Source organism: Pelodiscus sinensis, chromosome 3 (genome assembly GCF_052426305.1).
Source record: "Pelodiscus sinensis isolate ZL-2025 chromosome 3, ASM5242630v1, whole genome shotgun sequence".
NCBI lineage: Eukaryota > Metazoa > Chordata > Testudines > Trionychidae > Pelodiscus > Pelodiscus sinensis.
The window spans coordinates 64,715,734-64,727,799 of NC_143054.1; the positions used below are offsets into that span (position 1 = coordinate 64,715,734).

At 40.3% G+C, this 12,066-nt stretch overlaps 1 protein-coding gene across 9 annotated transcripts in view; it reads left to right on the forward strand.

Moving 5' to 3' along the window:
- The window catches only part of ORC3 (origin recognition complex subunit 3), a 67,557-nt gene that overhangs the window by 16,830 nt on the left and 38,661 nt on the right, over positions 1-12,066 (forward strand). For 8 of the 9 annotated variants that reach the window (XM_089777186.1, XM_075923856.2, XM_075923853.2 and 5 more), the window contains exons 6-11: positions 1,497-1,651; positions 4,158-4,294; positions 8,503-8,662; positions 9,925-10,038; positions 11,173-11,306; positions 11,725-11,788. In XM_089777186.1, coding sequence (XP_089633312.1) covers positions 1,497-1,651; positions 4,158-4,294; positions 8,503-8,662; positions 9,925-10,038; positions 11,173-11,306; positions 11,725-11,788 — 764 coding nt within the window. The remainder of the gene's footprint in view (positions 1-1,496; positions 1,652-4,157; positions 4,295-8,502; positions 8,663-9,924; positions 10,039-11,172; positions 11,307-11,724; positions 11,789-12,066) is intronic. The other variant, XM_075923855.2, reaches the window with a different exon arrangement.

The following is a 12,066-nucleotide window of genomic DNA, read 5'->3' on the forward strand; positions in this document are numbered from 1 at the left end:
CTACCATGTCTTATGGGAAACTATTAAAACTTTGTTATCCTGTTCAATTTGAAATAAAAGCTAAGCCTCAGGAAGAAGCAGATGCAAAAATGGTCATAGATTCAGGGTAACTGCACTGATGTTCTTCCCTCCATGGTCCCCATCATTACCCAATCAGGTGTCAGGCATCCAGTCATTACTTGTGCCTGGGAAGGCACCTCTATCATGCTCCCTTCTGACCAGGGGTTTTCAGCTGCCCAAGCACCATAGTTCCAGTGTGACATCCCTCACAAGCCTTAAGGCCAGCACCTAGGCTTGTCTTTCTCTCCAAGTGGGATATACCAATAATCCAGACAACTCTTTCTAAGCAAGTACATTCATTCTTAGGGAAAAAGCTGCATGCATGTGAGAGAGCCCCAATAAATGGATTTAAACACAGAACAAACACCAGGAGTCATCTGCCAGTCTTATGGGACCCTAGGAAAAAAAAATTTTTTTGGCTAACCCTTCTTCACGGTCAAAAGGAACCTTTGTTCAGTTCAAGCTCAGCTTTTCATACCAAAAGCAACTTCAGTTTACCCGTACAGACTAACTCAACTACCCTCTGAAGTTTTTCTTTGAGTCACTCTAGAGGAGTTAAGTTACAGTGACTCACCTTGATCACCTTCCTTAATACACTTTTTTTTTAGTTTTCTGGAGAAGTTGTGGTAACCCTCTTCCATAGAGTAGAACACAAACTTATATAAACAATTCATACATTTCGGTAAGTGATCCCCAAAGTTTAAGGCATGGTGTTGCAATATCAGTCTCAGAAAAAATAAACTGAAATCTCCATCTGCAAATCCTACTCTCCTCTTATTCAGCCACCAACTTCATGTTTCTGAGACCTTTTGACAATGAGAATTGCACAGGATTTCTTTTTTTAGTTTTACATAATTTCAGAAAAATACTATTCAGTTTTTTCTGAATGCCACAAAAGGGCCTAACAGATACATGTTTATATTGTACAACCAACATATCTATTTCCATTAAAACATTTATTAAAACCTTTATAAATACACACACTTCACTGTATAAATAAAACCTGTTTTACTGAAATTGGGAATAACTGGAATAACATTTTCTTCCAAGTGTATGCTTTTTGTAAATTCAAGACTAATGAAATATTCACAAGATCTCTTGATTAGTAGTCTAACTTCAGGACGGTTAATCCAGTAGTGCACTAAAAGTGCAGTGCTCATGCCTGGGGGAGAGGTAGGATCAGTATATGACTCTTGATATCCTCTCTCCCTCACCAGACAAGTGTTAATTATTGTTTTACACAGCAATCCTACCTACGGAGGTTTGGGAACTACTTGAGGATATTGAGGATAATGCTCTGCAGAGAGGGTGTGTTTGGTGAGGAAGGAGAAGAAAAAACAAATGGGATGATTTTAGGGGAGAGAAAGTAGGGTTTTGGGATTACACAATGAAGACACTTCTCTAATTACCTAGAATTGTATCTGTATGTTGTAAAGGCATAAAACACCTGCTGCAGAAGTTGATGGGACAGCTAATGAACTGCTATGTAGATGTGGATGACTCTGAAGAGGAGGAATGTGTTAACATTTCCCAGAAAAAGATGCGCTGTTCTATGGCTTCTCTTTCCCAATGGTACAAGGATGTGACAAAGGTAGGCCTTTGTATTGTCACCTTACAAAGTATTTGGCTTTTAACACTCTTAAAATTTTAATTGCATATCTTAGTCTTATAAGAACAGATAACCTGAGGGAGGACACATGATCAGTGTTAAGTGGGCTTTTTATGCTCACCCATCTGTAGCCTGCACTGCGTAGACATTAACAAGAAAACAAAGCCTTTGAAATGTTTTATGTTTTCTCACTATTGAAAACTAATAATTAGGAACACCAATATTATGCTAAAATTATTGAGACTCTGAAGGCCTCCTCTGGTTTTCTGCTGGCTAATAAGTGGACAAAAAAGTTAAGGATCTTCTTCCTTATTACAGTGATGCTAGTGGTATTTATGTGCTTTGCAGGGTTGTCAAGCAATTAAACATTTTGATTACATGATTAATCACATGCAACTCCCCTTTGAAATGCTGTGGCAGCGTTTCAACAGGGCAGTGCTGCATGGAGCCTGGGATCAGCTAGAGTTCCCAGCTGACCCCAGGCTTCATGAAGCGCTGCCATGGTGTTTCCAAAGGGCATCACCAGGCGGAACCTGGAGATGTAATAGTGTAGTTGATTAACCGATAAGTAAAAGCATGTAGATTAATGCTATAGATGACACGCATTTCCCTCTCCCTGCTAGTAACCTTTTTAGAAAGCTGGCCAACAGCCTGGCTCGGTGCTGGCTTGCGACGGGTCTGAGATCTACCCCTTTTGAGGCTCTGCATATAAAGTGTATTGGGAGCTGGGCAGGCAGGCAGCCTAGCCACCCTGCACTGCTGCCTGTCTCTCAGAAGCAGCAGCACAGGGTGACAGGTGGCTGGTCCGAAAGGGAAGCTGGTTTTTAAACTAGCTCCCCTCACAGACCAGCTTCTACCTGGCACCCCACGCTGCTGCCTCTGATACAGTGGCTGCCGGCCCCACCCCTGCGGACTACAGACTAGCTGACTAACTGATAACAGTTCACGAAGTTAGTTAACTGAATAGTCGAGTGATATTTAACATTCCTGGGCTCCATGCAGTGCTGCCCCTTTAAGGCGCCGGAGCGGCACTTCAAAGAGGCAGCGCAAATGGAGCTGGGGATCAGCTGGAGTCTGGGATCTGCTTGTGCTGTTCCTTTTGAAGTGCTGTATTGGTGCTTTGAAGGGGAAGTGCATTAGGAGCCAGAGATCATCTGGGGACTCCAGCCGATCCCCAGCTCTGCTCAGCTCTGCCCCTTTGAGGTGCAGGAGCAGCACTTCAAACAGGCAATGCAGCATTAATGTTAATTTTTGTAACGCGTTAATCCTGTCCTGCATTAATTGCAGGCATTAACGCAGGTCAATTGACAGCCCTATTGCTTTGCTGAATAGAAATGGATTTAAACATGTGCTTAAATCTCTGCTAAATAGAGACATAAATGATCATCCTCTTTCTGAAACCATTCAGAGTAGCTTGAGTATCTCAGCTGAGATAAAGGAGAGCTCTGTTGAGGGACAAAAGGGGGGGGGATCCTACTCTACTCCCAAGTGCAACAGCTGCTTTAACTTACTGTGGAAAAGCATTTAGGCCTTAATGCAACTCCCCCGCCTCTCAAGTAGAGTACTAGAGAATCTGTGCAACTGAGGATGCTTCATCCCTTTTCAGTTCCCAGACATGCCTAACTTGCTACAGTAAACTTCCAATAACCCGGCACCTTTATGACCCGGGGGTGCTGGATTATCAGATATGCTAGACTACCAGAAGGGGGGCTATGAGGGGTCTCGGGTGGTGTGGGGGGGATGCCACCCCAGACCCCTCATAGCCCCCCCTTCTGATAAGCCCCTCCGATTAAGCCACTGCTGGTCAGTTTCAGCAGCAGCTGAATCGGGACGCCTGCAGCAGAGTAGCTGGGATGCTGCCGGGTTGGTCCGGTAGTGCCACCCCTTGGCGCTGCGGGACCGACCTGGCAGCACCCCAGTTGCTCTTGGGGACGCCTGGGGTAGAGCAGTTGGGGTGCTGCCGGGTTGGTCCGGTAGCGCCAAAGGGCAGCGCTATGGGACCTACCAGCAGCACTCCAGCTGCTCTGCCCCCAGCTTCTCCGATTCAGCCGCTGGTCAGTTTCAGCAGCGGCTGAAGCGGGAAAGCCGGGGGCAGAGTGGCTACAATGGTCTGGCTGCCCGGAGCGCTTCCAGGTTCCTGATGTTGCCGGATCATCAGGAGTGCCGGACCGTCAGATGCCAGACCAATGGAGTTTTACTGTACTATGATTTTCATAAGAAGCGGTGCACAGTTGTGTGCCTACCCCAAATAGTCCTTCCCTTGCCCGATGTAACCATACCAGCAGGCTCTGCAGAGGTAAGGACAGGATTGGTCCTTATTGAAAAATTGTTTTCTAACCTATTCTGTTATCATAGCTGTTTCATTTCGGTCATAGGAGTAGAACTGTGCTCCTGTGTACAGAGAAGTGTGTTATAACATGGGAAACAAAGTTACTTTTTATCCTTTCCCAACTTCTCTTTTTATAATATATGGGCAATGGCTTTGAAGAAATCAGGCTTTGAAACGTCAAGCAAAAAAAGAACTTCCTCTTCCAGGCACTGGCAATCTCCTCCAATTGTGGTTATCTTCAAGGACATGGAAAGCTTCACAACGAAAGTACTTCAGGACTTCATTGTTATCAGCAGGTAAGGTGCCCTGAGGTTTTGGACTGGTGTCCTTTTACTCCCTTCCGCTTTTTCAGTTGTTGCTACAAATTAAAGGTGGGCGCTAGATGTCACTTTTGCTTGTGGTGGTAATCTGCCTAATTTTCCACAAGAATGCAAGCCAAAGCATTCGAGTGCTGATGATTCCCAGTGCTTCCTGTGTTTCTCCCCATATGCCCACAAGGTCTCCACAGTTCACTGAGAGAGAATTATAGACTAAGTTTACTGAAGTTTACTGCAGCACAGAAGACCTGAGAGCATATCCAAGGAAGTCTTAGCAACGTAGTGAGTACAGCACCAATAAGAATACAGTAATTTTTGTATGGCTTCTCAGTACAGCTGCTGAGATCCAGGCTTAGGTAAATATGGGTGCTCAGACCACATGAAGCACCCAAGGTAACTCTGGAATGACAGTATTCCCCTTTTGGACTATAAAATCTTGGGATACATGCTATCTCTCTACAAGGGCATGGAAAGAGTAGAAAACCGAATCAGAAGTTTTTGAGGATAGCAATAATGGTGCAGGTGAATGGACAGTGGGAAAACAAGCACTGTTGGCAGTAGAAATGATAGGTTTTGTTTTTATTTTTAACTGTTATACTGTCACCTAATTCCCAGTATTCTGAAGTCTTGAAGGGGTGGTTTTTGTCGTGGTGCATAGCTCACCAGGAATAGCTGGAAGTTGAATACACGTTGAAGTTGAATGGAAAATAAGTTTGGATGCTTTTCCTGTGATTTATTAGAGCATCAGCTCTCAACTGTTCCAGACTACTGTACTCTTTTTGGAAGTCTGATTTGTTTTGTGTACTCCAAGTTGCACCTCATTTAAAAACTATTTGTTTCTAAAATCAGATATAAAAATGTTAATGTCACAGCTCTCTATTACAGGAAAATTGCTTATTTTCTCATTGTTATCATATATTGTACAATAAATCATTTGAAATATAAATATTTTATTTATATTTTAGTGCAGGGGTGGGGAACCTCAGGCCTGGAGGCAGCCTCTTGCTTGTTTGGGTCTGGCCCCTGAGACTTAGGGCCCCCCCCCCCCCCCCCCCCCCAGCATTGAGGATTCCATGCTGGTCTTCCATCCCACTGCAGGACTGGAGCGAACACAATCTACTAGCCTGGGCTCCCCTTGAGTCTGGTCTGCTAGGGAAATGTGGGGAATGTGTTTTCCTTCTCAGTCAGGGCCACGCCAGTTAGGAGGTTTTTTTGCTTCTCGTGCGTGGTCCCTGACTGGTGGCTTTTTTTTTTTTTTTCCCCCTGTGGGTCAGCAGCCCGCAACCCAAAGGAGGTTCCCCACCCCTATTTTAGTGTGCTGTTTATAGATCTTTATAAGCAAGTTACTGTATGAGATTTTAGTTTGTACTGACTTTGCTAGTGCTTTTTATATAGCTGTTGTAAAACTAGGCAAGTATCTAGATGAGTTGATGTTCTACACAGAGGTCTTCTAGGTGGTATAAGCCTAGAATCTGTCCAATCCATACACAATTAAAAGTTGTCTTCCTTAAAATCAGGTACTATACTGCTAGGCTAAAGGTTGGTCAGTGTTATGCATTATCTTTTAAAGAAGGTGCTAGGGATGTCCCTGGGAATTGGACAGATGCACTTGACTTTTTATTACAATTAATTTAGCTGATGCTAAAGAGGGAGTTAATATTGTGCTGAATTTTTTTTTTTAAATATCATTCTACTTCTCCAATCTGTTAGAATTATGAGAGGAAGCCCATAGACTCATACATAAGGGACAGATTATTCAACAAAATCCCTCCTAATAAGTGGCTAAGGAAACAAAGTAGTCATGAGTTTAGAGTTGAAGCTCTGTTTTGGGTTAGAACCTGGCTTAAGAGTTTGAGAACAAAAAGAAGAAATAGTCATTTTTCGTCATGGAAGAAAGTGTGGTGCCACAAGGATATGTAATGAGGCTAGTCTCACTTTCTTTCTCTGACCATGTCTAGACTATGCTCTATTTTTGAAAGAGGATATGCAGATTCCGTGGGAGTTTACATAACTTCTTCCCATCTTGCTTTTAAAGTGAAAGTATTCTGAACATAAGAACGTAAGAATGGCCGTACTGGGTCAGACCAAAGCTCCATCTAGCCCAGTAGCCTGTCTGCCAACAGTGGCCAGCACCAGGTGCCTTGGAGGGGGTGGACCCAAGACAATGATCAAGCGATTTGTCTCGTGCCATTCATCTCCAGCCTCTGACAAACAGAGGCTAGGGACACCATTCCTACCCCCTGACTAAAAGCCTTTTATGGACCTAACCTCCATGAATTTATCTAGCTTCTCTTTAGAGCATGTTTTTGTTTTGTTTTGTTTGTGTGGGGGTTTTTTGTTTGTTTGGGGGGAAAAAACACCTTTTTCGAAAAAATGCTCTTCCTTAAAAAATGAGGTTTACACTTTTTTTTGGAAAGGGATTTTTCCCGAAAAACCCTGGACAACTCTGTGATACGACAGAATGATTTCATCATGTCACTCTATGTCCCGCCTGCCTCCTCCCTCTCTTCCCCCTCCCCCCCCAATGGCTGGGGTTAGAGACAGGCCTGGTGCACCCTGTGGCTTGGACAGAGGGGTTTAGTGGGGTGGGGGGGAGCAGAGAAGGGACTCTGGCTAGCGGAGGTGGGAGGGAGAAGGAATCCTGATTCATGGAGTGGGAGAAGGGATGCTCGGTCTGGCTGGGAGAGGAAAGAGGGGGCCCAGGCTGGTGTGGTGGAGAGAGAAGGGGCCTGGGCTGGTGAGGCCACAGCCTGGCCCTCCCCGGTGGCCAGGAGAGGAAGAGCCAGGGTTGCCTATCCCCCACAAGAGGGGACTTGGCAAATGCAGTGAGGTGGAGGCTCAGCCCCAGTATTATTTAATATATTATCTTTAAGTTGAAGATGTTAAATAGTAAGGAGCAAAATTTGGGGGTAACCTGAAACTAAAAATGGAAAGAAGCTATATCTCTCTAAATTAAACCTTCCCTTAGAACACAGTGCTTAGTTTTGTTCATCACATCAGAAAAAAATGTACTAGAAATAGAAAAGATCCAGAGAAGGCAAGTTTCATACAGTAACTTGCTTATACTGCTCTATATACAATACACTGAAATGTAAGTTCAATATTTGTATTTCAAATTATTTATTATACAATTACATGATAAAATGAGAAAATAAGCAATAAGAGAAATGGAACACTTCAAAATGAAAAATTTAGAGGTGTAGGATTGTTTGTTTTTAGCAGAAATAAGTAAATATATAACTTATGGTATATATAGATAGCACCATTTGGGCATTCTAATTTTCTTTTCCTCAACACATGTGCAGCTTGATAAATGGTGAAAATAAATGATAGATTTTTAGAAAGAGGTGTGTGTAGTAAATATACTATGATATATGAATAAGAAGAACATTCACAGATATGCTAGGATAAAACATAAGGAGATCCTGGCCCCAGTGAAGTCAAGGGAGACAGGATTTCATCCCAGTAGGAATATAGACTCTTTGACATATAGTGAGCCAAACACAAAACTCTCTAGAATGATGGGTTTTAAGTTTAATTCTAAATGTCTTGCTTTATATGTGTGTTTAGCAAACTGCAATACTTTTTTTTTTTTTTTTTTTTTTTAAATAAGTCTTGGGGATTTTGTTCATTTGTTTTTTGTGATTATGGAGTGTCTGGCAGCAGGCCTTGATCTGTGATTGGGGCCCTTATGTCCTATTACAAGTCAAATACTAAATAATAATAATTTCATTTGTCTCAGTTTTTTTTATCTATTTGAGCCTTTCAATTGTATTTTTTAAATTGTTAGTTAGAAGTGAAAATATTTTCAAGACATATTTGGAAGACTGAATTTTGAAATTTTCAGCTAGATAAAACTAACACTGGAAGAGCCCTTCCTATATAACATTAAAGCAGATGATTTGCAAGTTTCTTCCTGAAGACTAGACCTTTGGGAAACTGTATGATTTGTTTTCTTCTTGTGTGCTTATAACTTCTGCTCTATTCTTTTCATTTCTTCCCAGATCAGAACTCCTCTTTTTCCAATTGTAGCAGTCTGTTTACATTGTTCCTTTGTGCTACTAACTCTTTTGAAATTAGTGCTGTATTGGGAATACACTGTGTTCCCTTGTGGTTGTTTCATACAGTGCTAGGGAAATCTACATAACTATTATGTTTTCTTTTTCCTTCCCCACTTTGTGGTCTAGTCAGCACATACATGAAATCCCTCTTGTACTCATTTTTGGAATTGCCACATCTCCAATGATCATCCACAGGTTACTTCCTCACTCTGTTTCTTCTCTGCTGTGTATAGAACTTTTCCAGTCTCTTTCCTGCAAAGAGCACATGGCTACAGTAATTGACAAGGTAAATCCATTTCTAAATAAATGAATGGGGAGTCGATGTTTATGGGACTGGTGCATGTGTACACAGCATCTTATGATTTAAGATTGTATCGCTTTATATGGGGGATACTAGTCTGTAAAGCTTTTAAAGTAGGAACTGTAGAGCCCTGCACAGATACCAGATTTGTATCCGTATCCACAAAAATGAGCCACAGATATCTGTGGGCATCCATGGATGTAGCTATCCACAGATTTTCAGGGCTCTAGGGATCTGTTCTTGAGAGCTATATGTTCAGAATATTTTCCTCTGTGTACCATGTCTTTAAGTTCACTTACTTACATTGTGTGAAAAGGAAATTTTCAATGTTGAAGACTAGGAATGTGAAGGTGAACTGTGTACAAAGTTAACAGGTGAGCCTGGGCTCAGCAGTTAACCTTCATGGTTATATGTGGGCTCCTGGTACACATGGGGAGCTGACTTAAAAGCCAGCTCCCTGAATGCACCAGCTCCTGGGGAGCCACCTGCCCCCACTCCTTTGTTTATTTAAATGTATTTTAATATCCCTACTGGAAATGATTCAGAAATTATTCAGCAGATATACTGTCACTTCTTGTTTGCATTCATGCACATGCGTTCACCCTATTATCTGGTTTTCATTTCTTCTCCCCCTCCCCCCTTTATTATAGAGCTTCTTTGAACGGAGTATCACTTCGTTTGAAATGTGGATGGTTTCACATAGCTTACATTTGCACTCAATGCAGCCTGATGTGAATTCTTCAGCTCCTTGAAAATGAGTAGAATTATCCAAATATAAGATCCGATCATGCAGATGTTTTGCTTGTGATTTCAGTAGAGTAAATCTCTAGAGTACCTGCAGAACGATTGTGTATGCTTACACAAAATAGTTTTTGTTCTGATGCCTGCTATAATATTCATAATTTGAAAAAAAGGTAAAATTAATGTGAAGTTTAAACACAACTAAAATCAGACAATATAAAGTTCAGGATGTGGTGGAATCAAAGCTTTAAATAACTGTGTGTGTGTGTGTTTGCAGCAATGGAAATGAATGCTGTTTGGAAGGTGTCTACCCATGTGTTAATCAATTATAGTTTAATTTTAGCACAATTTGAGAGTTGAACCAAATGCAGATGTAATCACTTTGTTATTTACATATTTAAAAAGGAACATTATAATAATTTCTACTAGCAGTTACATTTACTTTGAAATGTAATTTATTCTGAGAACATTTAGCAAGGAAATATTTTTCCCTTTGTCTCCTGCAGCTCCTTCTGACAACTCAGTTTCCCTTTAAACTAAGTGAGAAAGTGTTGCAAGTTCTAATCAACATATTTTTATACCATGATTTCTCTGTGCAGAATTTTATTAAAGGATTTCAGGTAAGCAAGCAGTAAGAAGAATTTCAGTTACAGATAGTGGTGAAAATGCAATAGAATTTCTTCATGGTGGCAGATTTACTTACTTAGTTTTTTAGGGCCTGATTTTATTCCCATTGAAATCAATGGCTGAATTCCCATTGAATACTATAATTGAGATTGTCTGTCTTGTAAATGGGAAAGCTATTAGGAAGCTAGCCAGAAATGGAGGGAGGCAGTTTAGAAACAGCTTATGACTTGTGCCACAGAATATAAATAACATTAGAAACAAAAAAGAGAATCAATGTGAAAGGGTAAAAATAAATGTTCTATGTATTAATTGAATAGCTATTCTTTGATTCCTTTCAATTTTGCCTACTGTTACCAAAAAAAAACAAACAAACCCTCAACTATATAAATAACTTTGATGGGAAAAGGCTTTTCATCCCAGTATACCAGCCCAGTTTATTTTTTTGTTTGTTTTTTAAGAATGACTGTGGTACAGTTTTTCAGGAAAAAAAAAAATCATTGAGTTGCACCATTGACTTCAGTTGTGTGAGTATTTGCAGGTCTGGGGCCTTTCAGTGCAGTAGAAAACATGCTTCTAACTCAGAGTAGTATAGTTGAGCACATGTGTAAATGTTTATAGAATCAGGCTCTAACAGTATGATTTCAGGTATGTAAAATGAGTTCTTGTCATGTTCCATTGTTTTGTTTAGTGCATATTCTGTCTTAAACGCTAATTAGTTACCACTTTGGCATTTATGAGGTTAGACTTGGTCACATAACCCCACAAATTGCTATTGTAATTGCTGGGTTTTGCTATTATTCCAAGAATAAATCAACTAATAATTGATCAGCTATATATCTCATTGTATAAAGCAGAAAGCAGTTGACTGAATGATATGAGCAGCAGCAAGTGGCAAAATTAGGTTGCCTATATTATTCATTGAATAATAATCAACTACCTCTAGTGGCTATGGAAAGTAGAAAATTATTAATGTAATCTGATGTGTTGGCTTAATTAGCTGTAATACAATTTTTAAATGTCATTTTAGCCATCATTAATAAATTACCTAGCTTATTTAAAAGCTAAGACCTAGCAAGGAAAGAGAATTGCATAGTTATTACACGTGTTTACTGCATTGTCTCTTTCAGCTGTCAGTTGTGGAGCATTTTTATTCCCAGCCCCTTAGTGTGTTGTGCTGCCAGCTCCAGGAAGCTAAGAAGAGAATAAATTCTTTATCACACAATCAGTGTGAAAATATTCGAAGTCTGCCATCTTTTAGAAGGTAAAGGAGAAATACATACTTTGAATAGTCCTATAGTCAATCATTCTTTTTAAATGCCTTGTAAATACAGCATTGTGAAACGTGCAAGTATATGTGCATGTTATACAAAACAGATGGTTGTGAATTATTTCTGAAATTCTTTTATCTCTTGTCTAAAGAATACAGTCCTTTATTTTGTATAAGATAACCTGCTTTAAAATGTCACTTAAAAGATCCATTTTTTTCCTTTTGTCCTTTGTGTAGAAAAACACATTTTTTGACAAATGATCTAATCAATTAAGAAGCAGACCCAGGGCTTAAACTGAAGGATTTTTGTAGTAACACCAGACACAACTGACTCTTTAGCATGACCATTTTAAAAATATGTATTGTGTAATTTATATGTTGTACAGATATTTTTGTTTGGTTTTTACTTCAGATATGTGGAAAGTCAAGTCTCAGAAAAACAGATTGCACTGCTGACTGAGGACAATTTTTTGAAGGTAAAGTGTGTGTTTATAAAAAAAAAAAAATTGGAAGCTAAACAGCTTTCCAACCCTTCTCCCCCCCCCCCCATTATTTTGCATGGAAAAGAATAGAAAACTGGGGTAGAACATGGTTCTGTGCAGAATCTTTCATTTTGTAGATATCCCAAAATGTCTAATAATTTAAGAGGCGAGCTTTAGATCTGCATGCTAGTTCTGATTTTACTATGTGTAGTGTTGGTGTCACAGTCTTTCTGTGCACTGTATTTGCCGTTTGTAAAATGGATAAAATAATT